General features: G+C 41.8%; 1 protein-coding gene across 1 annotated transcript; it reads left to right on the forward strand.

Moving 5' to 3' along the window:
- Positions 1 to 703: 703 nt before the first annotated feature.
- On the forward strand, positions 704 to 11355 carry angpt2a (angiopoietin 2a; the record flags this gene model as incomplete). Its single annotated transcript, XM_080849074.1, has 9 exons — positions 704 to 985; positions 4457 to 4612; positions 5877 to 5998; positions 6484 to 6716; positions 7379 to 7500; positions 7939 to 8040; positions 8517 to 8683; positions 9591 to 9721; positions 10937 to 11355. 9 exons carry the CDS (start codon positions 704 to 706, stop codon positions 11113 to 11115), a joined length of 1494 nt encoding a protein of 497 aa, XP_080705200.1. The 3' UTR covers positions 11116 to 11355.
- Between the last annotated feature and the right edge of the window lie 14424 nt (positions 11356 to 25779).

Below are 25779 nucleotides of genomic sequence, written 5' to 3' on the forward strand. Positions count from 1 at the left end.
CTCTCACTCACTCACTCACTCACTCACATACGGACACATATTCAGTCACTCACAGACTCATACACACTCACAGACTCACACATACACAGTCATAGACACATACACACTCACAGAAAAACACCACCAACTCACACATTTACACACTCTCCATCATTTGATCCCACACTTACTCGCTCGCTCACTCACTCGCCCCCTCCCTCCTACTCTGCTGCTCTCTCCCCATGGCTACTGGTGTGTGGGAGGGGCTACTGGTGTGTGGGAGGGGCTCAGTCTGTCTCCACTCCCTCGCCCCGGCGGATCACAGGACCGCTGGCTGCAGCTCAACTGGAGGCTCTGGGAGCACGAGGAGTGAGAGAAGAGAGGAGCACACACACACACACACACACACACACACACGCCGTCTAGCAACCACACGAAAGCCAGCCGGAATCACACTCTCTCCATCGCTACACCCACCCCAAAAAGGTGTCCCCTCCTCCTTTTGCATCCAAGGACCTTATAAATTGACCTGAGGGGACAGTGAGACGACAGTGGGACACTCAACTTTGGAAATAACCAAGGGAAAGGAGCTTTGCATCTCTGTGTGTGTTTGTGTGGTGCGGTGTGAACAGGACTTGCATTTGTGAGAGAACCAAAAAATCAGACCTCAACTGCATGTTTCTAGTGTGTTCTTTGATTTTCTTTTCAAATATTTGATGAGAAAATGCTCAATGCTGTTGGCACACTCATCTTGGGTTACTGCCTGACCCTGGGAATGGGCTACAGGGTGACTTCACCCCCCGGTGGAAAGAGGCAGTTTCAGGTCCAGAATGGGCCGTGCAGCTACACGTTCCTGCTGCCGGAGCAGGACAACTGCCCTACGGCTGCTGCTGGCGACGCAGACTCCAACCTGGTCCAGAAAGATGACCCAGAAGAGTACGAGGCCATCCAGAGGCTGGAGCAACTGGAGGGCATTATGGAGAACAACACCCAGAGGCTTCTCACGGTAAGGTCCTTTCAGTTAGCCACTACAGACCCACGCCTCAGTGAAGGATGGGTACAGGGCAGTGAAGAGGGTCTCAGTGGGTGATGTGTTTCTGCCTAAACGATTGTTTTTAGGTTAGTTGTTTTAGCTATGATGACTTTTCTTCACCTGTACATCATTGAGTGCTTCAAACAGTCTTGACACAGTGACGTGGTTAACAGTAACCAGTATTTCAACGGAGTCTTGGACAGGAAGTGTTTTTTTTAAGAAAACAATGACTAGGAGTGTAAGAAAATATTGATACACAAGAGTATCGCGATATTATATTTTGTTGTACTGTATTGATTCTCAAAAACACTGTATTGATTTTGAATTAATGGTTTATATGCAAAGAGTCATGGCAGACGGTGGTTTATTTTGTGTTGTTTTTAAAACCCCTGACCCCTGATTGTAGACAGCCATCTGACAACGTAACATCATTATGAATATGGTGGTGTGTTCTTTATTCTATAATAGTTTTGCTAAAATTAGATTTGAAAAAAGAAATATCTAAAAAAAAATCGCAATGTATCACCTTGCTTACAGTATCGCAATAAATTGAATCGTATCCCCTGTATCATGATGTGTAACATCAGACTCCTGCCAATACACAGCCCTAACAATCACCAGTCGCCACACCACGAGTGACTGAGGGGCCAACAAAGTTTCCAAAAGGGTGCCAAAAAAAAGCGGTGTAGTGCATTCAGCCTGTTCTTTGGCAGCATGGGAGCGTAGGCAGCATGAAGACGGGGCAGCATCACTCCTCGGGTGCTCCCCATTCTTCTGCGTTGAGTGTGATTAATGAATAGGGTTACAGAGGTCTGACAGTCACAGAGAGATCATATGGGTCCTTCCTTTGACTCATCCTGACGTCCTGACGGATCCAAGAAAGCTCTAATGCCAGAGCCTGTTCAGCCAGATCTTTTTTTGTTCAATCAGACTTTTTTTTATATATAACAAAAGACTGGGGACTAAATGAGTGCAGGAAATTTCTCTTTCTTTTTTTTTTTGCTTAAATATGGCTGGATTAGGTTACCCGAATGAAATGGACTTGGAAAAGAGAAGGGAAATCCCCACTGACTATCCAGTTTGGAATCAAAATAAATAATGTCTATAGATGATGGGATTTGGATCAGATTTAAAACTACCACAGTAATTTACTTTTAGCTTCATTGGTGACCGTGAATGCCTTTCATACTTTCAACACTTTTTTATCTGCATTTTTATAGTCATCACTACACAATTACTATGACACAGATTCTGGTCCAGAATCCTTAGACAAACTACACCCACATGAAGAGTTGAGATATAGCTCCACCTAATTATTTATATATTTAAGCATCCTCTTTCGGTTTATTAGACTCAGTTAAATAAATGTGAAACGCGTTAATTAGTAAAAGCACCACTATCATTACAATGAGTAGAGTCTCTGGGATATTTTGAGAAACTGCCAGGTGCAAATTCACACTTTATCACACAGAACAGCATGTGGTGTCATGAGTTCAATGGTGACAGCCTTTTCTCGCTCTGAGGGGCAGGCTCTTTCGCTGACCTGGCGTTTGTGTATCGCTTGAGTTCAGCTCACACAAACACAATGCACATCAGCTAACAGATGTTTTTTTTTTTTTTTTACGAAAAAGTCCCTCCCTAAATCTTTTAGCTCTTAGCGTGTTCGATTCAGAAATAGCCGGTTGGCGAAGTGGATTGGAGGGGGGGGGGGGGTGGACGGGTTGGACGGGGGGTGGACGGACGGACGACTTTGTTGCCGTGCCAGCATGCGGCAATGTGTCAGTTTGCGGTCACGCTTTCGTGTAAACGGAGTGAACAAACAGCCCTTCCTTGAGGAGTCCTCAAGTGGGCCGGAGTGGACGGAGTAAACAACTGATTAGATCATTAGCCATCAATGGAACGTCCTGCTCGCAGTTCCGATGGCACACTTTCCTCCTTCCACATGCGTCTGTGCGCCACAACACAAGACAAGATGGAAGCGCTGAGAGGAAGACAAACAAAATCAGCGCTGATTGCAGCTTCAGGAGTTTCTGATCAATATTTACTAGGGAGGTATATGCGCTGCATACTTGTGTTGTGGATCACTCCATGCCAGTGAGGCATTTCCCCCTCAATGTGGAAGGACACTTAATGACAAAAAAAGAAACAGGTCCACAGAGGTGCTGGTATATTTCCTCATTCTCAAAATGTTTTTATAGAGGATGCAACTCATCAGTCATCTTTTCCATCCTGTTTGTTAAGGCTGCTTTGCACGCCAGTCCGGAACTTAAGTCTCAGGAGAGAGCATAATAACTGGTTTTAAGTTATTTGGTCTTCACAGCAGTACCTCTCTGTAAGAGATGAGGACATGTTACTACTTTGTTAGATCTTAACCGTAAAATCTGAATTTTAGATTTTTAGGTACTGTAGGTAAACTGTGGCAAAGATGAATGTGGTCACCTGCTTCTTTTGTTTTTAAAGACCTTAATAACTAATCCGAGTGCTAAGTGCACAGCAGTTAGTAGGGCCAGTGCCTTCTCTATTCTCATCGTGCTATATTCAGATGACCTGAAACTAGAGGTCTTTCTGCTGTGGCATGAAATGAGGAAGCATGTCTAATTCACCAAAACATAGTTGAAAATATTCAAGGTCAACCATCCCCAAAGTTGTTTAGAGTAAAATCATTTTTAGAGAACCAAAAGAACCTGCCATTTCAGGGACATATCTCTTTGTCACTACAATTCATTTTCATGTGAAGCAATTTAATCCCCTTCAAATGAGTTTCAGTCCAAAGGTTAATGTTTGCACATATATTTAGGAATGGGTCAGAGCCTGGCATCTCAATCTGTTCACTAAACAGCATGTCAATGGTGTCTTGGTGTCTTGTTGGGTCAATAAATATCACTTTTTGAAACAATAAACTTATTACTATTTTATCACACGTAGATAAAGATAAGGACAAAATAATGTATTGATCACGGCTTTGTTAAATGAAACAACAGCTGAAATAACCACCCAAACTGATCAGATGTTTCGGTAACACAACACTGCAAAACAAACATTTAGTGAAACTCAGAACAAAGGGACAAATCTCTTACTGTACCAGCTATTGCTATTTCTAAACACAAGCTCCTGATTCCACACTTAGTAACCACCAAAAGTTATGCCAAAATATACCATCTCTCCATGAACTTACTCAAGGGTCATCCAATTTGACACGTTGCACAAGCTTATGAGTGCGTACTTCTGTTTCCATAGGAACTTCTGGGTGCACCTGGCTTACTTCAAAATTCAAAATGTGTCAGAAGATTCCTCACACACACACACACACACACACACACACACACAGACACCCTACACTGTTGTTGCCCTTTTCAATTCATGAACACAACCTTGGACCAAATATGAGGTTATTCCTGCTGCTACTTGTTAAACCCAAACACAATGACATTTCCTCTGCTTCAGTTGGAGAACTACATCCAGGAGAGCATGAAACTCGAGATCGCCCAGATACAACAGCACGCCGTCCAGAACCACACAGCGGCTATCATTGAGATTGGGACAAACCTGCTCAGTCAAACCGTGGAACAGACACTAAAGCTGACAAACGTCGAGGCACGGGTAAGCTTCCATTGTAACATCACCCTGATTATACTTGTTCCACTCTGCAGCTGATGTTTTACATGTTGTATGAAAACACACCAGACATGTTGTCTTTGCAAAAGTGAATCAAAACGTTGCCAAGTTAGAGCCCCCCAAAAACACTTCATGAACAAACAAAGCCACAATACCGATTGAGTCGGGGCATAGGTCACTGACCTGTTCAAACACATTACGCACCATTTCCTGTTATTAACATTATCGTATTCCCACAGTGGGTCCATATCAATTTGTCACAACAACAAAAAAAACCTGCCCACTCCAACTCATCAACATTTCTCCCAGCTGTGCACCCGTTTCTACACTGGATGTAAACAATTGGGTCGCAAATTTTTGCTGAGTCGAGTTCCTCACACTGGAACGTGGAACGGAGACAGGGGAGGTGGTGGTGGAGGGGGGGGGGGGGGTCATCCCTTGACCTGAGAGTTCAATAACTCTGTCCGCATGTGAAGCCCCCTCTACTGGTTCACAGTAGCCCCCCGACATCCCCTGTCCCTTTCCATCAGAACTTTCCTTTATTCGAATTTGATTGTTCTGTTTTTTCCGGTAATGAAAACAGGTTTTTCCACTCATTCAGGGATAGAGCTCTGACTGTGCTCTTTGCTATATGGTAGCTGCTTAGGGGACAGGCCTGTCAAATTCCATTAGGTAGAAGAACATGAAGGCATATATTTGGCAAGAGCAGAGGTTAACGTCTCTCTTCTCTTAATGTAAATAATATTGTTGCTAAGGCCGCTCATTACACACAATGAAAACGATCCAAATACAAATGTTTTCTGTGGAAAAAACAGGGCTGTGTGCAATTTGTTTTTAAGTGTAGCTGATCCAAAAGAATCGCAGTGAACTGTGGAATTGTTTGTGAAACAGATTATGCCAGAAAAAAAAAACAGGCCAATGTCAGAAGTCATTATATAATGCCGACTTGACTTATTTTCATAAGCAAGCAAGAACCAATACTTCATTTAATCATACCCAAACCCAAATTGAGAGATTACCTTCAAGGCAGTCTCTGATTCAACTTCAGTGCAAATACACATGGGAAAACAAGGCCAAATCCCTAAAGATCACATAGTCTTCATTATTAAGGTTGGGTGCTTGGTCTTTGCCAATAAATTGTCATTTGACAACATGTTTACCAATCTACATCTTTAAAAGGCTTGTTGGAATTAGAGCTCAATCTAATCTTACATATTTTCTGTGGGAAACACTTTTTTTTCATCTTTAGGTTATAAATCAAACCACTCGACTTCAACTTCAACTTCATGAGAACTCTCTGTCAACAAGCAAATTGGAAAAACAAATCATCCTCCAAACGAACGAAATAAGCAAAATGAACGAGAAGAACAGGTAGGACATCTTAAATCAAATCCATTCTGTTCAATACCCTGAGAAACCTCTCAAGAGCATTAAGAGTTGTTGCACAGCCACTCATTTATAGCTTGATACAATCTAGACTTTAAAGTGGATTCCAAGAACCATTCTGTTTGTCAACATGACTTAACTAAACCCAAACTCAAGAACTCAGCCCAGTGGCCTACAACCATCTGAACACGTTCCAACGACACTATGTAATGTGTCCTTATGTGCCATGAACATAATTCTACAAAAGTGCCATGTACTTGTCATATTTGCCCATACTGTTAAAACATGGAATTAGCGTCTGGAATGTGCAACTGTTAGTGCACTGTAATGAGACTTTTAATATAAGTGGAACCTATATTTCGGCAAAATAACCACTTGTATCTAGTCTTTTCTTAGTCCACAGGCTGCAAAAGCACTATGACGGCACTGCTCAATGTCAATGCTCTCCTGTTTTTGTCCTTTCCTCGCAGCTTTCTGGAAAAGCGGGTGGAGGACATGGAGGGGCAGAGGCTGGTGGAGCTGAAGGGACTGCAGGAGGAGAAGGAGCAGCTAAAGCAGCTGCTCCAGCAGCAGACCAGCATCATTCAGCAGCTGGAGCAACAGTTGCTGCACGCATCCTCCAACAACTCCGTCCTGCAGCAGGAGCAGCAGAAGCTTCAGGACCGAGTGACCAGCATCATCAACTCCATCTACAGTTCCCCCAGTGAGTGGCCCAGTGAGTGGCTGTATATATATTAAAAGTCACACGGACACACACACACACACACACAGACACAGACACAGACACAGACACAGACACAGACACACACACACACACACACACACACAACTCCATCTACAGTTCCCCCAGTGAGTGGCCCAGTGAGTGGCTGTATATATATTAAAAGCACTGAGAGATCACACGGACACAGACACAGACACAGACACACACACACACACACAACTCCATCTACAGTTCCCCCAGTGAGTGGCCCAGTGAGTGGCCCAGTGAGTCGCCCAGCGAGTGGCCCAGCGAGTGGCCCAGCGAGTGGCTGTGTTACTCAATGCAAGGCCTGCCAGGGAGAGATTTCAATCCCCAACTCTCCATTCCTGACCTTACTGTCTCTGCTATGCCCATCTCTTACATTCTACTTGTTTTTTTGTGAAATGTAAAGGAATGCCTTCCACTTCGCATTATGGCCACGACATACTTGACAACATGAAACATATTTGAAAACATGACTACTAGGCAAAGTACCCACAACTCCACAACTTCTATGGTAGAACTACATGTACACTCTGACTCCTATCAATGACTTGCACACATAGCAGCAAGAGCCCATTTGTCTGCACAAATCTAAGGCTGTTACTTTCCTGTCTTTTCAGAGTCTGATATGCAGCGGGATGCCCCGACAGTGTTTAGAGACTGTGCAGCAGTTTTTAAATCCGGAAACACAAACAGTGGAATCCATTCACTGAATCTTCCAAGCATGACACAGCCAATCAAGGTAGGAGAAACATTCATTCATACTGCACAAAGAACTTAACAAAGAACGGGTTTAAAACACATTTAAAAAGACACACATAAAAACTTAACGAGAGGTTGCTAGCACAACTGGTCTCACGTCTAACCAAGGGCTGACATACTAGGAGGTGTAAAATGTCCACTTTCCGGGAGGGATTTCAAATGCTTTCAGATTAAGTAAGCGAAACAGCCTCATCTTTAGTTAGTTTTGTGCATGCCTATGCAAGGACAGCCATCTCCTTAGATACTTTTCAAGGAAAGTGGTTAGACTCCAATGCAATTCGCCACCCTCTTTGCAGACTGTGGCAAAAACTGAAATGGTTAATTCATTAGAGATCCTGCCCTAAACTGGATGAACAAAGTACAATGAGACATGTGCAATGTGAAATCTAAACTGTGTGTTCAATGTCTATATCCAAAGGCCTATTGTGACATGGAGACGGAGGGAGGTGGATGGACTGTTCTGCAGAAAAGGTTCGACGGTCATGTTGACTTTCACCGTACGTGGAAAGAGTACAAAATGGTGAGCGCCTTGGCAAGACACTTCGCTCCATCTTACTGGAGCTGTCCTGTCCAGTCCATCTACACCAGTGTAGAGACATTACATTTTCTGTTTCAATTGAAACCATGTTTTTGAAAACATTTCATCTTAACAAACACCTTAACTAAAAAAAAAAACACATCCACACAAATAAAGGTGAGCCATATATATGGCTTGTGTGTAATACGCAAGGTAATTGCAGGTTCTGAAAAACAACACAACACACATCTGGGCATGCCCAATTAGCAAAAGGATCAGTTAAACACCGGAGTAGTTTAAGATTTTAAACTAACTGCCATGATGGAGCGGGATATTGTAACATCAACATATCTACCTCACACTGATGGTCATATGTTTGATGTTTAGACATTCAAAAGGCAAAGAAAGAACCTAATCCACCATGTAAAAGAAAGGCCAGTTACCGTAAATCATAACTGACTTATTCTTTCCATCTGAAGGGTTTTGGGGACGTCTCAGGGGAACACTGGCTGGGGAATGACTTCACCTCTCAAATGACATCTGATCAGACGTACGTCCTGAGAATAGAGCTGCAGGACTGGGAGGGAAACTCGGGATACTCGCAGTATGAGGAATTTTCCCTTGCCGGCGAATCAGAAAATTACAGGTAAAGCCCCAGGCGTCTACTAACACGAGCAACAAAGCACAACAACAAATAAGTAACCAGAGACCTAATTGTTCAATTCAATTCTACAAAAGGTAATGGTGTAGAGTAATAATAGCCATACAACAAGGCTTTATCTAGCATTACAAGTACATGGTCATTAAACATGGCAAGAAAAACAGAACTGAAACATAACCAAATCGTCTAGGCACGTCATACACGTACGATTCCAAACTAAACATTCCAACATGTTGATATTTTGGAGATGATATTTGTCTGCTGGGTCCTGATACGAGATATCACAACCTCTTTTTTCATGGAAGAATAATACTAAATGTAACTGGATATAGTCATAAACGATGAACATTTCCTAGATTACCACAAATGTGCACTCTCACAACCTTACTTCATGTACTCCATAATAAACTCTATGACTAATTTCATCATATGATTGATTCCATCTTAATCCCTCAAAAACACTGACTGATCATTCTTACCATGACTGCAAAAACACTGAGAAAAATAAATGGCTACTTAACACCTGTTTAAGCCCTGAGCCCTGATAAGAACACTGTGTAAAGGACTTTCAGCATGAACGTTCCTCACTCACCTCTTTGCACCTCATTGGCCAGTAACTAAAGAGGAAATGACCTCCATCCTCTCTGTTCTTCACAATGGCAGCACAAGAATGAGGGTGACACAATTCACCAAAATAAATCCATTTCTATGTTATCACAACAGCATGCAACACAGGAGAGAATGACGTTTCCATTATCGAAACTTTAAGTTTGCACACCAGCTTCAATACTATTCCACAGCAAATTGGTTGTGTGTGCTGTGTGCCTTGTTCTGCAACAGCAATCATGGACTTCCTCCTCACATTGTATTTGCTACATTTCCAATTACACAGGATACACCTTAAGGACTACAGTGGAAGTGCAGGCAAAATCAGTAGCCTTGGTCAGCCAGGAAGTGACTTCAGCACAAAGGATGCAGACAATGACAAATGTGTTTGCAAGTGTTCACAGCTGACCTCAGGAGGTAAGAACAGGTTCATTTCATTTACTGACTCTTCCCCTCTGCTGTCTGAACAACAGCCTTTGTCCATAATTCAAAATGGGATGCAATGTCTTGCAAACTAAAATGCAACCATGAGAAAATGTATGTAGTTATGTGGCTCATATATGTCAAATGTAAATATAAACATACAGTCTCATTGCTGGTACCCTATTACACAGGTAGGTAGTTTTAAGCTAACTTGTCTAGCTGGCTTCACCAGCCTGCCGAAGAGAGAACGTTCAAAGAACAATTGGTTTTACAATAAATGTTCTTTCTGGAGGCTACAATACCTTGAATCTTTGTGACGTGCTTCAAAGTATGTGTGTATACCCTTCACATTGAATCTCATAACATCCATCCTAAAAGCCCACTGTAAACCTGTTCCCCAAGTGGCTTGTACCATGCTTACCACATTTTGCCCTCAGACTAGGACAGCTTCCCTTAGCTCCCCTCTCCAAAACTTTTAACACAGCACTTGGCACTGCCCCCAGAAACTCACACAAGTTGAAAGGCGCGTTTTTTTTTTTTTTCTAGCTGGGTCAGGACTCTCGAGAAAAATTAGCTTGGAGTTAATCACTGATCAGCTCATTTGGGAATTCGGCCCTTGTGAGGCCTGACATTAATAGTCTGGGAACTTGAGCATTTTTTTCCCCTTCTCTCTCCTTGCTCGCAAAACCTAGAATGCCAGTCCTCCTCTCTTAACCCTGACATTCTCTGGCTGCTTCTCGATCCTCTTGTCTTCTGTTGGCTGTTATTTGGTTAGGGGTGTCAGCCATGAAGGAATCCTTGCACCTAAGGGAATTGCAGGGGACAACCTTGTGCTGTAATGCTTATGGGAGGGCTTAAGAGGGGGAGGAGATGGAGGAAGAGGTGGAGGGTGAGAAGTACCAGCTTTGCTCCATCATGGCCTCCCGAAAACCTTCTTGTACACAGCCCAGGAAGTGAATTTCCAATATGAATACATCTCCTTGTTTTGTCAGCATTATGCTAATGAGAAACATAGCTAAGTGACACAAGGAAATACCAAAGCTTGTGGATAGGCTGTCTAGACACGCTAATATATTCTGTGGAGAACAAACAAAACGGCATTATGAGATTAACGTTTGAGGATCGACTAACAGGCCCTGCTTAGAAACTATTTTTTCTGCTTGCTCGGACGAAACGCTAATCATCATTTCCTGTGTTTGACAAATCTAGGTTGGTGGTTTGATGCCTGTGGACCTTCTAACCTGAACGGCATATACTACCAACAAGGCCAGAATACCAATCGCTTCAATGGGATCAAATGGTACTACTGGAAAGGCTCAGGATACTCACTGAAGGCCACAACAATGATGATCCGTCCAGCAGACTTCCAACAGGCTCCTCTTAAGTAAACGGTCAAGGAGCAATTGGAGAATTAGCCATAGTACAGAAGCCTTTTTTCAGCAGTTCTGAACTTGATGTGATCCGAGTGTTTGAAAAGGAGGAAATGTGAGTAACTTCTCCAAGAAAGAAGATATTAAGGACAACTAGTCCTACCAGGATGTATGGATCATGGACAACTCAAGGACTTGACGGACAGTTTTGTAGACTAAGGAGTCTATAACATGCCTTCATGAATTAACATTTGCATTAGTATTCTGTCAGAGGCTAAGAATTTTGGTAACTTATAGTGCCATAAACCCTCCCCCCAAAAAACAACTGTTCATTCAATTAGCCTATGAGCAAAAAGTGTCATCAGACACAGACTCTAAGTCAATGCTCCTTCTTTTGGAACTATATCTAAATATATATATATTTATTTAATTAGAGTACATTGTACATATTTAGATTTTATCTGTTTTATGAGGGTTTTAAACTGAGAAAGCAACCATGGTACAGAGACTTTAACCTCAAGCAGATTGTAGTAAATTGCACAATGGCCACAAGGCTTGTGTCCATACATATTGAATCCATTTTTTGCATTTTGGCACACGTTTTGTTCGCACAACAGTCTCTGCAGTCTTTTTAAGGGACTAGAGAAGCAACCGTTATACTATTGTCACATTTGCACTGGGAACATCTTTGATTAATTCATTAATGATTCTTCTACTGCAGTTGTTGATAGCTTTCATTGAACTGTACCGATGATCTTGCAAATACAACTAAGACAAGAAACATTCTAATGACGAGCTGAATTTGGATCCTATAGTTTCAAAGGTTGCATTTTATCGTCCTGTTCGGAAATAGCTTTCTATTCTTTTCACTGACACAACTCTCTTTTGTTTTTACTACTACATATAGGAATAACTTATTTTTTGATTTTTGGAAAAAATGACCGTTATTGTTAACTTATTTTGTATATTTACTCCTATCTCCTCGCTTTAGTTTTTTGTGTATTCCTATTCTGGTTTTTTAAAGAAGTTACCAGAGATCGGAACTTGTCTGAATGTACCCTGATCTTGTCTGTTTTTCATAAGGCATGTGGGAACAGTTTACATACAATCTACAAAAGTAGTTTTATTTTGTAATAATGTTTTGGGTGAAAAAAAGTATTGTGAACAAAATAAAAAAAATGAAATAAACTATACATCTATGATGGGTGACTTCTTATGACTGCCATGTTTGAACTGATGTCAACTGCTCTCAAACCGAACCACAGTATTCAAACATTTTTGCGAAACAGAACTACAAATAATTGAAAACACAAGAGTGGCTTCTTTAGAAACACTTTTGTCGTACAGGTCATCAATATTTTGATATCCTCAGTATCCTTAGTAATGCCAGAAATTACAATCACGGCATTCAAAATAATTAAAATAATATACATTTTGCTGAGATCGCAGTAGTCTCTATCAGTCCACTGACGGACAACTGTGTGGGTTTGACGTCAGACTTACACAGAAAGTGGTTCAAAAGGAAGAGAACAACATGTGGCCCACCCCCGGACACAGGACTGCGACGATGCAGGAATAAAGGAGGACAGGAAGGATCTATTTCCACATTTCACACAGGATGCAACACATATTTAAAAATGCCCAGGGACTTTGGATGGCAATACATTTGGCAGCTTCCAGTCTGGCATGCTACCACCCCCCCCCCCCCCCCCCCCCCCAATGAAACCGAGTATTCCTGGCCTGGCAGCCTTAGGCTAATCTTACTAAGGAGGTTATGCAAGCCTCCGAGTTCCTACTGTGCACTGGGGCACACCAATAGGATAGTCAGTGAGTGTGAGATACTTACAGGCGCTGCTGGGAAGTGGTCAGACAGCTCATAGGGCTCCTCAGGAATCCACTGCCTGTGCTCTAGGCTCCACAGAATCTATTAGGCGGGAACAAAAACAACTATGTATGCGTGAAGTACGTTTATGCTTATTCAGACGGCATTATCCAAATTGACAAACAGGCCTTGCCCTGTTCGCACCTTACTTTACCAATTAAGCAATTGTCCTTACTGGTGTCTAGTGTTCCTGTATGTATAAAGGTATAAGTAATTCAACTTGGAGCATAGATATACCCAAAAATGCACCTATTTATATTTGCCCAAAATCCCATACAGTATAGTGAAAGAATACTATATATAATATATATATACTGGTGCGCCAGTTCAGTTATTTGCACTACCATCTATTAGCAAGTTCAGTGGTCTGAGGGAACAACTGATTCAGTTCTGATGTGTAATTCCACGCAATTTCTGTGGCTAGTTCTTGTGTGAAAACGAAAAAAAAAAAAAGATTGGCAGATAATTGATATATATATCTCCTGCATGCAGCGTTCCTGGGAAGTGAACCTTCGTCCAGGGGCATGCTCTCCAAGTTTCTAAAGAGGAGCATGCTGCCACTGCACTGCTATGCCTTCGATGTCTTTATGCAACTCATGTACGCTGTTGTTAGTACAACATATGCATCATGACAAGGTTATCTTGAGGGGCTGTCAGTAGTGAACAGAACACAATGACATGATTTATGATGCACTTTCTTGCTACATAGCTTTTGGGATATGTGTACGAATTGTGTTATGATATTCTTCCCGATATAGCACAACCTATGTCAAAAATGTGAGACTGTGAGGTCAGACATATTGTTAGTGGCACTACATAAATAGCTTTCAATATATATGACCGATGTATCCTTCGTTATGAACTGGCACAAGTTACTATGGCAGCTTATACACTGTCGTTTAATGTTATGATGTGGTTTATGTAAGGCTAAGGGGGGAAGGGTGAAACCGAGGGGTCGCCAGCAGCATGCAAAAGAGAAGCTTATACCAGTCCACCTCAGAGCGAAACAATCATAGCTGTACATGAATTTGTCTTAATGTTTGATTTTAAATTTAAAACAAATATATATATATATAATATATAGGCTAACTTACACATAACATTCCAGAAAGGATGTCTACGGGGCTGCACATCTTTGTATATCCCTACACACAATGAAATGAACCCAGAAAACCTATATAGACATACAAACACTGAAAGAACTCACCCACTCATAAGAGAGGATCCAGCACCCCCGGGCGATGCCTAGCAGGACGTTGAGGGTGCGGCGTGGGCTGCCTGACACCACGTGGGTTGTGCTCTCACACACCGTGTCGACCACAGAGAACCCACCCAGGGTCTGCACAAGCTGAAGCACTGTATGCTGGTTTCTGACACACACACACACACACACACACACACACACACGCCATTCAAGGCCAGACAGGGAAAGATGTTCACATAACGGTGGAACTAGATTTACCAGAAGAATCCATAATGGATTTTACAATATGCCCAATTTGACTTCAAAAAGGTTATTCAGTGCTTTTTGAACGTATAAAGAAAATAACACAAAGCATGCTGCCCTTAGCAAAAGAGGGAGAATAGGCTACTTACTCTGTGGGCATGCTGGTCATGACTAAAGTTCTTTTTGTCTGTAAATAATAAGGAAAAAACATGATTTCTACACAGTTTTTCAACGGCAGTTGTAAAAGCATAAAGACCGCTTACTCCAGCATGCATTAGGCTCATTTCAAAAATGCTTCTCATATTGTGTTGTGCAGCATGTTGTGTTCTGGCAGTGACAAAGGGGGAAACCAGGACTAGTAAACAACGCCCGGTTAGTGGATATTGCCTGGGCACTCGCACAAGAAACATATGCCGGATATATCTGCATATTTGGTGACCAGAGAGGAAATGGAACTCCAAGGCCATGGACACAGCAAAGCAGTTAGGGAGAGCTGTTTACATCAAATGGCAGTTTTGTGTGCGTGTGCGTGTGTGTGAGAATGTGTGTGTCAGTACATATGTGTGGGGCCTCCGGCCCATGTACCTTGGCCTCGGTACAGCAGGGCCCTGAGTGCAAACACCTGAGCCGCGGTCACATGGGCCAGTTCCTATCGGCTCCCCAAACAGGAAGTGAAGGCGTCAGGCATGGCTGCCAGAACAGCAAATGTACCCCACCCCGTCCCCCCCACACCATCCAACAACACGTTTAGGACCACACCAACATCTTTCTCACCAACCAGGTGTGTGTTTGCTCCTTTATTTGTCGTTTCAAAAGTTTCACATCATATTATAATAGGTGGGTGAAACGGGATACAAAGGAACCTGGTAAAGGCTACGTTTTTGTAAAGACAAAAAGGACCTGAGTTATCAAAAATAACTTTCTAGATTTCAAAGTGCTATACTTTAAAATCTAGAAAGTTGTTTTTGATAAGCCAGGTCATTTTTGTTGAGGTAATGTTAAATATCCAATATTGTGCATGTTTGTCCTTCTGCCCAGGGTAATGAAGGAATACTACTAAGAAAATACTTATTTTAGTCATGACTGAACCAGAATCTATTCAATTAATTAGACAACCAACCCAAAAAGTTAATAGGCAGTAATAGCGCCCTGCTCTGTGTGCTCCTCCATTCATTCCTCCTGAAAAGTCCAGTGAGCAAACGTTCAAAAGACTCAGTTCCCTGTGCCTTTCAATGAAAGTATTGTGAATTTATTGCGGTAAAATAATATGATGACACTAGCATGACAATCCAGAATTGAAATCCTCTGATCAAGGCCAGTAATGACAATCACCTTGCACCTTTTAAACAGAAATTTAGAAATACCACTGTACATTAACTTTGATGTGAAAATGTTCTATGACTTAGCTTGTTTTAATCTGCTTAACTATAAAACACTGATCCCTCCCCAATCCGAATGTATATGGACTCGATCTGCAATGACAATCCAGCTTTGAGCTGAGCTCAGACATGCTTCATTTGTCATGTCTACACGAGGGCGCATCCCCAGCTTGAGTGAACTTCATTATACGCCACTGCAATCGGCATCAATCAGCACAGACCTCTGCGTGGGTCAGACGAGGGTAATCTTTTTGTTTTATCCAATGGCTGGACAGCACGCTGGAGATTGCATGTCACAGAGAGGAATGCTGGTTTTGGGTGAGAAGCTAGTGGCGTGCTGGAGCACTTATAATAATATTTTCAGGTGTGCTCTAAGTTATTATTACCATCTCATTTCTCTCCCTTGTGATTTTGAACTTCCAAGAGAGAGACAAACTAAAATCAGGGAATAGGCTTCCGTTTTTTCTTTTGCAGTTCATGCTTCCTTCATCCCTTCGTGTCTTTTATAGGAAGGCTTGCCCTTCGTTCTTAGAAGTCCTTCTTCAAGAGCATGTAATAGAGGATGTTTTTGGATTACAGCGGACATGTTCTGGCAGTGGGACAAAAAAAGGCAGAGAGAAAGGGGCTGAGTAGTGTTGAGCGCGTCTAGAGAGAGCGCAAGCCGGCAGCACAAAGCTTTGGTGTGAACTGCGATGCGGCTTGTTTCCAACGCGCCCTGCACAAATGAAGGAAATTCTTCGATGTATGACACAAGCCCTTTCAGTCCACATCGTCCATGCTCTCCGATAGTCACTAATCATGCAGAGAACAGGGAGTCCTAGAGCCGTTCAGGCTCCTTCCTTACTGGGGGGCCCGAACCGGGCTATTTCATAAAAAAACACAATACACTTTTGAGAGGAAAACTAGACTGATGCTCATTAAGATCGAAAATCGACAGCTTGCATGACTGAGAAATCACGGCTTCTACATGCTTTGCTACACTGAACATGCATGGGCATGATCAATTTTCCCTCTCATTAAAACCAGACGGAACTCAAACAATGGTTCAAGGCTTGTTTACCTCATGGGCAATTATACAATTGCACTCCTTGATTTGGTGGGGGGTGGGGGGAGGGGGAGCAACACTCACAAATGTCTTTGTTAACAGTGTAGAGCACGCCAACAACTTGTCACAATCAATCACACAGCTGCAGTCTACAGTCTAATATGGACTCTAAAAGATATCGGTCACCAAGGATACCGCCGAAACAACTGTCATAGCCTTGGAAACTTTGCAGCCCCAGAGTTGCGTCATTAGAAACCCCCTTGGCAGAACTAGCGTGGGTTATCTCCGCTAATAATCAACATGAATCCCCCAGAAAAAGACTGGCCTGCATCTCATAGGAGGCTACAGTTAATGCATTTGGGTAACCAACTGGCACTCTGCTGAAACTGGATGGATATCTGACTTCACGTTCTGCTCTCTCCTCTGCATTTCCAAATGAAGACCAGGGCTACTTCTGAACATGTTCTACGTTCCACTCCCAGATCCCAAAAGGGCAAAAGGAACCATACAATCCTCTTCAGAAGCGCTTTTTTCTTTATGACTATCACACCTTCAATCAGGCAGAATCATGAGGTCATCGGAACCTGTTCCCTTTGATCTCCTGATAAAAAAATAAATAAAAAAAGTTTATAGAATGTTTCTTTGCCCTTTTTTTTCTCTCCCTTTTGCTCAGCTCTTTGCTCACAATGAGACCCAATGGGGGCGGGAGAGGGTGGGGAACATCTCTCCAATCTGCACGGAGTGATCTCAAACACACTTCACACTTGTTCAGCCCACAGACTGAAGTGAAGGTGACGCAGTTCACGTGGAAAAAAAATATATAACAGGAGTTCTACAGGAGATGAAAGATCCCTGGTTCCATATTGTGAGGAGATGGTAGTTTTGTCAAGGCTGAAGTAGCATAAAGAAGCAGTGTGCCAGGTGCACTGCTCAGACAAGTGACTACACACAGGAAGCCAAGGAGAATACACACAGTGTCGCCAAGTGCTTCAGAAAGCCAACGGCAGCGCTGACTCAACGCCATGCCACTCTGCCACATGGAAGCGCATGACCAAAACAAAACAGTTTCTCTACAGTTCATGTGAAAGTGTCACACCCACCTAGTTTTCTTCCCCCAGACGTATTCAATAAAAATCTCCCCAATTCCTTTTAAGTCTGACAGACCAAAAATCAACAACAGATTCACTGTGACATTTCTCAGAAGGTACTCGGAGTAATTAAACGACACATGGAACAAAGCAAAGGACTTTGATGTGCTGTATGATCTATGAATAATCGAACTAAACTAAGATGAAAAGAAGTGTTTTGATTACTGTACCTTCACATTTTTGTCCTTTTCGCCCCCCTGACAGCTAAACATTTCCGTACTCGTGTCCCTGAGACCATCAGGTGCATATTTAATGCCTTCGCTTAAAGCTGAAAATATACAAACAGCAGAAAAGGAGGGGGAAAAAAAGTTTTCAGTTAAGGCGGGCAAAGCAGAAAGCTGCATCAGTGCACAGGTGCATGATGTGCAGCTGAGACAAACGCATCCATGCATGCTTGTGTGTATATAGGAGTGTGAGGTCAACACCCCAAAAACCAAACGAAGAGATGACGAGAGGAAATAACTAAAAACAAATTCAGTTGATTGATCATTTTCAATTTTGTTTATTACCAACATGTCATATCTGACCAAGCACCCCCTTCCAATCCAACCCTCTTAATGTAAAAATACTGATATCTGATCTTAAGGGAGAGGTGCCCTTAAAATATATAGAAGAACCTTAATCATGCAAGACAAAAACATGAAAAAACTATAGTCATTACGATCACTCAAGTCATCAAAGTGGTCAACCTTATTTAATTTACTGTCTGCTTTCTGGACACCTAGTAGAATACAGAACAGTGGAAAGACTAGGTGGACAGACTTCATTCATTTTTTGAACTTGATTCAAGCCTAGTTATCAGAAGTTAACTTTGTGATGAGACAATTTCTCTGCTATTTCTTTTAAATAACAATCAGACAACTTTCTGTTAAGATATACCTGTGAATGGTGGGGACAACATATTTTAGCATCACTGTTTATTACACAATAGAAATCAGACGACAAATAATGGTGTGTGTTTTCACATTAAATCGGGAAGGCAGCACAGTAAGCAATTCAGTTCATAAAATCAGTGATTAACATACTTTGTGACCCTTTTCTGCTTCCTGCTTCATTCAGCCGTGAGGTCAGCGGAGGTTTGGGGAAAGTCAGTGTGAGCTGTTCTTGTCTGGCATCGTCCTTGTCACCAGCCCTTTCACTACCATCAGTCACAGCTCTTGGCTCTTTGTCTTTGCCACTAGAAGCTGGTTGCTTGTGGGTAGACTTGCCACGTCCATAACTCCTTGGTTTGGGTAGAAGAGATGCTACATCCTCACAAGGACTGCTTAGTCCAGCGGGTTCACCAAATAACTCAGCAGCGCTAACAGGGGCTTGTTTTTGCCTCTTACTGGACCCCACAGATTCACTCTTCCGTCTCTTTCGTTTGGCTGGTTTGGCTGACGGCTCAAATTGGGAAAAGGGGTCTTTTTCTGGGGAGATGTCCAGAGAGAGTCTCGTTTGCCTTGTGGGTTTTTCGGTCGATGAGAAGTAGTCCTCAAACACATCATCCCCCCCATAAAGAGAAGGACTAAAGGAGCTCTTGGCAACTTTCTTCAACTTTGATACTGCTGTTAGCGATGTTTTTTTCAGACTACAAGCTTTTGGGAGAGATGACGAGCTCACGAGGGTACTAGTTTTCCCTTCACATTCAGTACTCATCGACAGAATTGGAGACGTACAAGTTTGTATATGGCTACTACCACGCTTGTTAGTCTTAGTCCGAGTCTCGTTAAAAGTTGGTGAGGGCACGAGGGTACTAGTTTTCCTTTCACATTTAGTACTCATCGACAGCATTGGAGACGTACAAGTTTGTATATGGCTACTACCACGCTTGTTAGTTTTAGTCTGAGTCTCGTTAAAAGTTGGTGAGGGCACGAGGGTACTAGTTTTCCTTTCACATTTAGTACTCATCGACAGAATTGGAGACGCACAAGTTTGTATATGGCTACTACCACGCTTGTTAGTCTTAGTCCGAGTTTCGTTAAAAGTTGGTGAGGGCACGAGGGTACTAGTTTTCCTTTCACATTCAGTACTCATGGACAGAATTGGTGACGTACAAGTGTGTATATGGCTACTACCACGCTTGTTAGTTTTAGCCCGAGTCTCATTAAAAGTTGGTGAGGCATTTATTTCTGTGTCCTCTATAAGTGTACCGTCTTTTGGAGGTGTCAGTTTCAATCTGCTTTCTACATCACTGTTCACATTATCATCAACCATAACAGTCCATTTTCCTTTGGGTACTGCGGTTGAAAAGTAGCTGTCCAGTGAATTCTGATTTGCTGTGCTGCGTTTTGCAGCAGTTTTACTTAGTCCTTTGCGCTTTGGTGGCAGTGCAGCTTTGCTGTCTGTCACAGACGCAACCGTCTCACGCGATGATCTTCTCTTGGGTGCATCTCCAGACAATGGAGTGGATGCTGATAACTCCCAGGTTTTTCTGTGGTGGTTCTTCTCCTCAGACGGCGTGATGCTGAGCGCACTGGAGTCACTCTTTGAAGCGCTCATGTAGTGTGACCCTTGTGCAGCCTCCAAATCTGGAGTGTGCCCGTGATGGGACGTCGAATCATCTTCTCCTGAGGAAACATTAAGAGGAAAAATCAAAATACAATACGAGAACACAAAAATGCAAGAAAAAGAAAACTGACAAAAACATACTTAATAACTTGGATTGAGGATGTAGAGGAATTGTGGATCTATGCTTGAATCTTTACATTTTAACTAATTTAACCATTTTTCTTCTAACAGCCGATCCATATCTAAATCCACTAAAGTATGGGATATTGAACATGCCAGGGGTCAATTGAGCTTTGGGGTGGGAAACTCGTCCTCACTTCACTCACTGGCAGTAAAGTGGTGTTTAATTTAATAAGACTGCTTTAATCCTGTTTTTGGACAGTGCTGAGAACAACCATTTGGTCAGGATGCGACTGAGCACTCTGCCAATCTCTTCCCATTCTAGATAGTGGTAATTGTTTTGAGCTGTTTCTAGTTCACTGACCTGGACTTAAACACCCCAATAAATCTGCTTTAGTAATATCACTCAATTGACTGGTAGTCATTTTACAACTTGCAAGATGGCGAAAACATGTAATATATCTTAAAAACATATCAAAAACATATATCCTAAGGGATCATGTCTTTGCATATTCATTTGACACTTTTTAATCAGGAGAACCAAATCTGCCATACATGGGTATTGAGCAGAATGCAATCCTTTTCATTTAAACATTCCTAACTCATCAGCATCAATGATATCCGATGTAGCCATTACCCAGTAGCTGCAGATAAGACGTAGATGGAGAACTCCGGAAGGATGCCTTCTGTGAGCGATCATGTGTGAAGGTGGAATCAACCATTTGGGAAGCTGAAAGGACGGAAACATTAAGCCAAACAGGAGAGTTAAAACTAGTTTTCATCAATGAATCCGTTGTCGGAGTTTGGAAATTTAGCAGAAGCCCAATGTCACCACCATGTACCTGTCGACATAATGGGCCATAATGTGAACATTCCTTTTAATTTACTCCTCCAACCAACTGCAATTTTGAAATGCACATTCTGTCTAGTTTTAGTCCTGAAGGTGAGAAATATGCTCCCTATTTGAAGCATTCACAGATCCAGCCATACCAGAAGGTGAGATATTTAGTCCTGAAGGGCAGAAATATGCTCCTAATCTGAAGAATTCACAGATCCATCCATACCAGTAGGGGAGAGATTTTCCCTCCCCTCCTTCATCTGTTGCAGCCGCAGGGCCATGGTCTCTGCTCTCCTGGATGATGGACTGTACACGATACCATGCTCCTCATCGATGATCAGAGGCGACATGTCTGTCACTAAACACACACACACACACACACACACACACACACACACACACACACACACAATTACAAAGCATATCACTTCAAATAAGATGATTGCAGTGGTTGAGTATTTCAGAATACACTGTGTTAAACAGAAAGCCAAGGTTGTGTGTGGCAGATTTGTCAGACAGCTGAACCCTTGCCATTAGATTTAAGATAAATCTGTCATATGGAAACTGGTGACAGAAGTGCCACTTTTCTGTTTAAAAAACCAGCATCACTATGGGTTCCACCTCTATGATGGGTTGTATTGGGCATCCATAGACATATAGATGTAAGAGCAGAAGACATTGTACAACTCCTGTGTAGAGTGCTGTGTAAAATAAGCTCTAGCTAAACAACAACACCAACCACCATACAATTGGTTTTCATTACCAATAGGTGAAGAAGGCGTCAGGTTCAACATCATTTTGTCCAGTTTTTTTTTCAAGCGCCGGTCATTCTCTGGCGTCCTCATGGGAATATCCCGGGGCTGCATGCATTTGTGCTGTGACGGGAGATAGGAGTATTTCACTTGTATCAAAAGGCTGTGCTTTGAAACTCCGGATAAAGCTCACACATATTACATCCACCGTTTGTTATCCCAAGGCACCACTGGTTCTCCCAAGGAGGAGCAGTGACTATGAGGAGGTCCTTGTTTAAAATATAAATATACGGATTATGGTGAAGAGGTTTGCACCCTTATTCCCTACCGTCCTTTTGTTGACTATGACACTTTTGCTGTCTTCGTTTACCGCAGGGCACAAGTTCTCGTTCACATGCTTGCCTTCACTTCTGCACCTGCAGAAACAGGAACACTGTTTTAGAAACAGGCTGTCAAAGCAAAAGAGATACAGGGGAAACTGTAATGATTTGAGCAACAGGGACATCTAGTGGCTGGCAAGAGAAACAGCTGTATATTCTTCAATTACATGGGAAAACAAAGTTGGATTATTCGCAACAGTTGTATATGTAGTTAGTTATGATTATTGTCTGTCACAAGGACAACGAGACACTAAAGTACTTTGAACTTTGATATGTATTTGTTAAACAAATGCACTTATGATGCCTTACTGATTTATTTCAGCATAAATGGCTTACATTAACAGACTGCTTTTTAAAGTGTATGCAAATCCTAGATACTGTCCTTGTATCAAGGACATCTAAATGTTTGGCATTGTCAGTCTGTTTTCACACGTTCTCCATTCATAATTATTATTAGTATTATTATTATTTTTTTTACATTTAATAAAATATTGTTCTCCAAAACATGGATGCCATAATTATTTTAATAATTGTGGCACCCCTAGAAAATCTTATAATTAAAATCTAACTGAAATATAATACCAGTCATGTTTTACATTTTTAAGTTCACCAGTTTGATTAGGAACTCTCAAGTGGTCAACCATGACTTCCTGTTTCACTCGGGTATAAATACGAGGTGAAACAGGCCAAATAACCTTAGTCATTTAACAAGATGGGAAAGACAAAAGAACACAGTGTCGAAGTGCGACAAAAAGTTGTTGAGCTGCGGAAATCCGGAAAAGGATATAAGAAAATCTAAACAGTTGAAAATACCCATTTCCACAATCAGGGCAATAGTTAAGAAGTTCATAGCAACAGGAGATGTAAGGAATCAGCCTGGAAGACCTGTCTGTAAATTGACTCCACGCAGGAGGATGGTTCGGCAAAAGAATCTCCAAGAACTACCATCAGACGCCACCTACATCACCACAAGTTGTTTTGGAGGGTTTCCAGAAAAAAGCCTCTACAGTCAATCAACAACAAACTAAAGCGCATAAAGTTTGCCAAATGAAAGTCAGACTTTCAATGGGACAGAGTTATAATTTGGCAAACAAACATCAAAGGTTGGTTTGGCGTAGACAAAAATATAGCCATACAGAAAAGCACCTTCCAAAGGCCCTCGACACCTTGTTAGGATACATGGTATCATGGACTCTATCAAATACCACTAGATATTAAATGAAAACCTAACAGCCCCCTCTAAGAAGCTTAAAATGGGTCGTGGTTGGACCTTCCAGCAGGACAATAATCTCACCTCTAACGCAAAATCAACACAAAAATTGTTCACCGACCGCCGAATTAAGGTTGTGCCATGGCCATCACAGTCCCCTGACCTAAACCCCATAGATAATCTGTGGGAAGAGCTGAAGCTGAGTCTACAATGGTTGACCTAAGAAGGTGAAGGATCTGGAAAGATAATGTATGTAGAAATGGTCTCAGATCCGTGCCATGTGTTCACCAACCTCATCATGCATTATAGGAAAAGACTCAGAGCTGTTATCTTGGCAAAGGAAGGCTGCTCAAGACATTAAATTAAGGGGTGCCAATAATTTTGGCACTCCTTTTTTGGAGAATAATATTGGAGAATAATATTTTTTATTTTCAACAATTTTACTTCAATGAAAAGGTAAGCTTTTTGTGAATATTTTGAGTGAAATACCAAGAGGATAAACCGCAAAGACATATTTTTCATAGCCTGTTTTGGTCACATTCACAATAATTGTGGAGGGCACTGTATAGTTGTAATAAGCAGTGGTAAAGGATGTGATGGCACAAATCTAAACTAGTCAAGAGTGTGATGGCATTGAATGCCCTTCCAAGTTCAAGACATGGTTTTAACACAAATTACACTCTCAAATGTGTGAAAGCCATCAAGCATACTTAAGCCTGAAAATGGTTGGGAACAAGGTTGAAAGGTTTATAGATCTGCTTCTAGAAGACTTCTACACATAAGTGTTAACTGCACTAAAAAGTATGAATAGAGGATCAGGGCATCAGGTTAATCAATACCCATTTGTGAAATAGTGTCACTGAGCCATATCAGTTTGATCACGTCTTACCTGTCGACCCAAAGGACAGTCACTATCTTCACTCCCATTTTCTGGGCCTTCTTCCATGTTGACTGGTGTCCATGTTTAAAAATCACATGAGTGACATTTTTGTTTAAGGTCCTGGACACCTGAAAGCAGACAAAATAACCCATTGTATAGGATTACAATGCAATTCACAATAAAACTTCTTATTTATTTGGAAAAATACAAATGACTAAATTTCAGACCTATAAACTGTAACTGACTTTGTGTTTCTCTGTTGCAAAGTTGAGACATAAGTATTTAACAAACCCAACAGGATGTTATGTTACTGAGAGTGAAACAGGCACAGGCAGATATGATGAGGGGATGCAAGAAACCTCTGCATTTTATTAACCTTTCTGCAAGGTCTGTTTCTGTTTCCATATAATTCTAAAGCACAGTTACACTGAGCTGGAACCAAATCTAGTTTATCAGCTCAAATATTAAGCAGAGCACTGATTTTGCATAATGACCTTCCCCAACGATTCTCCATTTGTATTATTTGTTTAAGGTTATTTGGGTAGCGTGTAGGTTGTTTGATGGTGTTTTGGAATGCACTAGCTTGCCCGGATTTGGCCTGATAGTAGAAACACGGATAATTAATGTCAGTCTATGGTTTGAACAGTGTTATGATGGTGTCAAAGATCTAATGTGGAGCCTGTTTTCCCAATCACTAGTCAAATTAGTATGCTGGTTTTTAACAGGCTACAACCAGTTACTATGTGTAACTATAACACAAAGAAAACGTGGATATCATTTAATACTGGACAGTTATCACATTAATGTGCTCCTCCTCATTTTTCACACAACAGATTGTGTAGCTGGATCTTATTTTGCAATCTGTCAAAACAGCACTGTAGGACGGAATATCGTGCTGGCTTCCAAGTCACGTACACAGATTGGCTTATCAATCATAAATGTCGTTTTTTTGCTTCCTTAAATCTACACTTAAGTTTACTCTTTTCAAATACAATGCCATTATTATTCAGTCAATTTATGGCCTGTCTGATGACAACTGCTCAAGCCTATCCATAAATAAGGGCTGGAGCGGGCATTGTTTGGCATGGGTCGGTGCAGCTGCAAAATGGAA

This window comes from Sprattus sprattus, assembly GCF_963457725.1.
Source record: "Sprattus sprattus genome assembly, chromosome: 12".
NCBI lineage: Eukaryota > Metazoa > Chordata > Actinopteri > Clupeiformes > Clupeidae > Sprattus > Sprattus sprattus.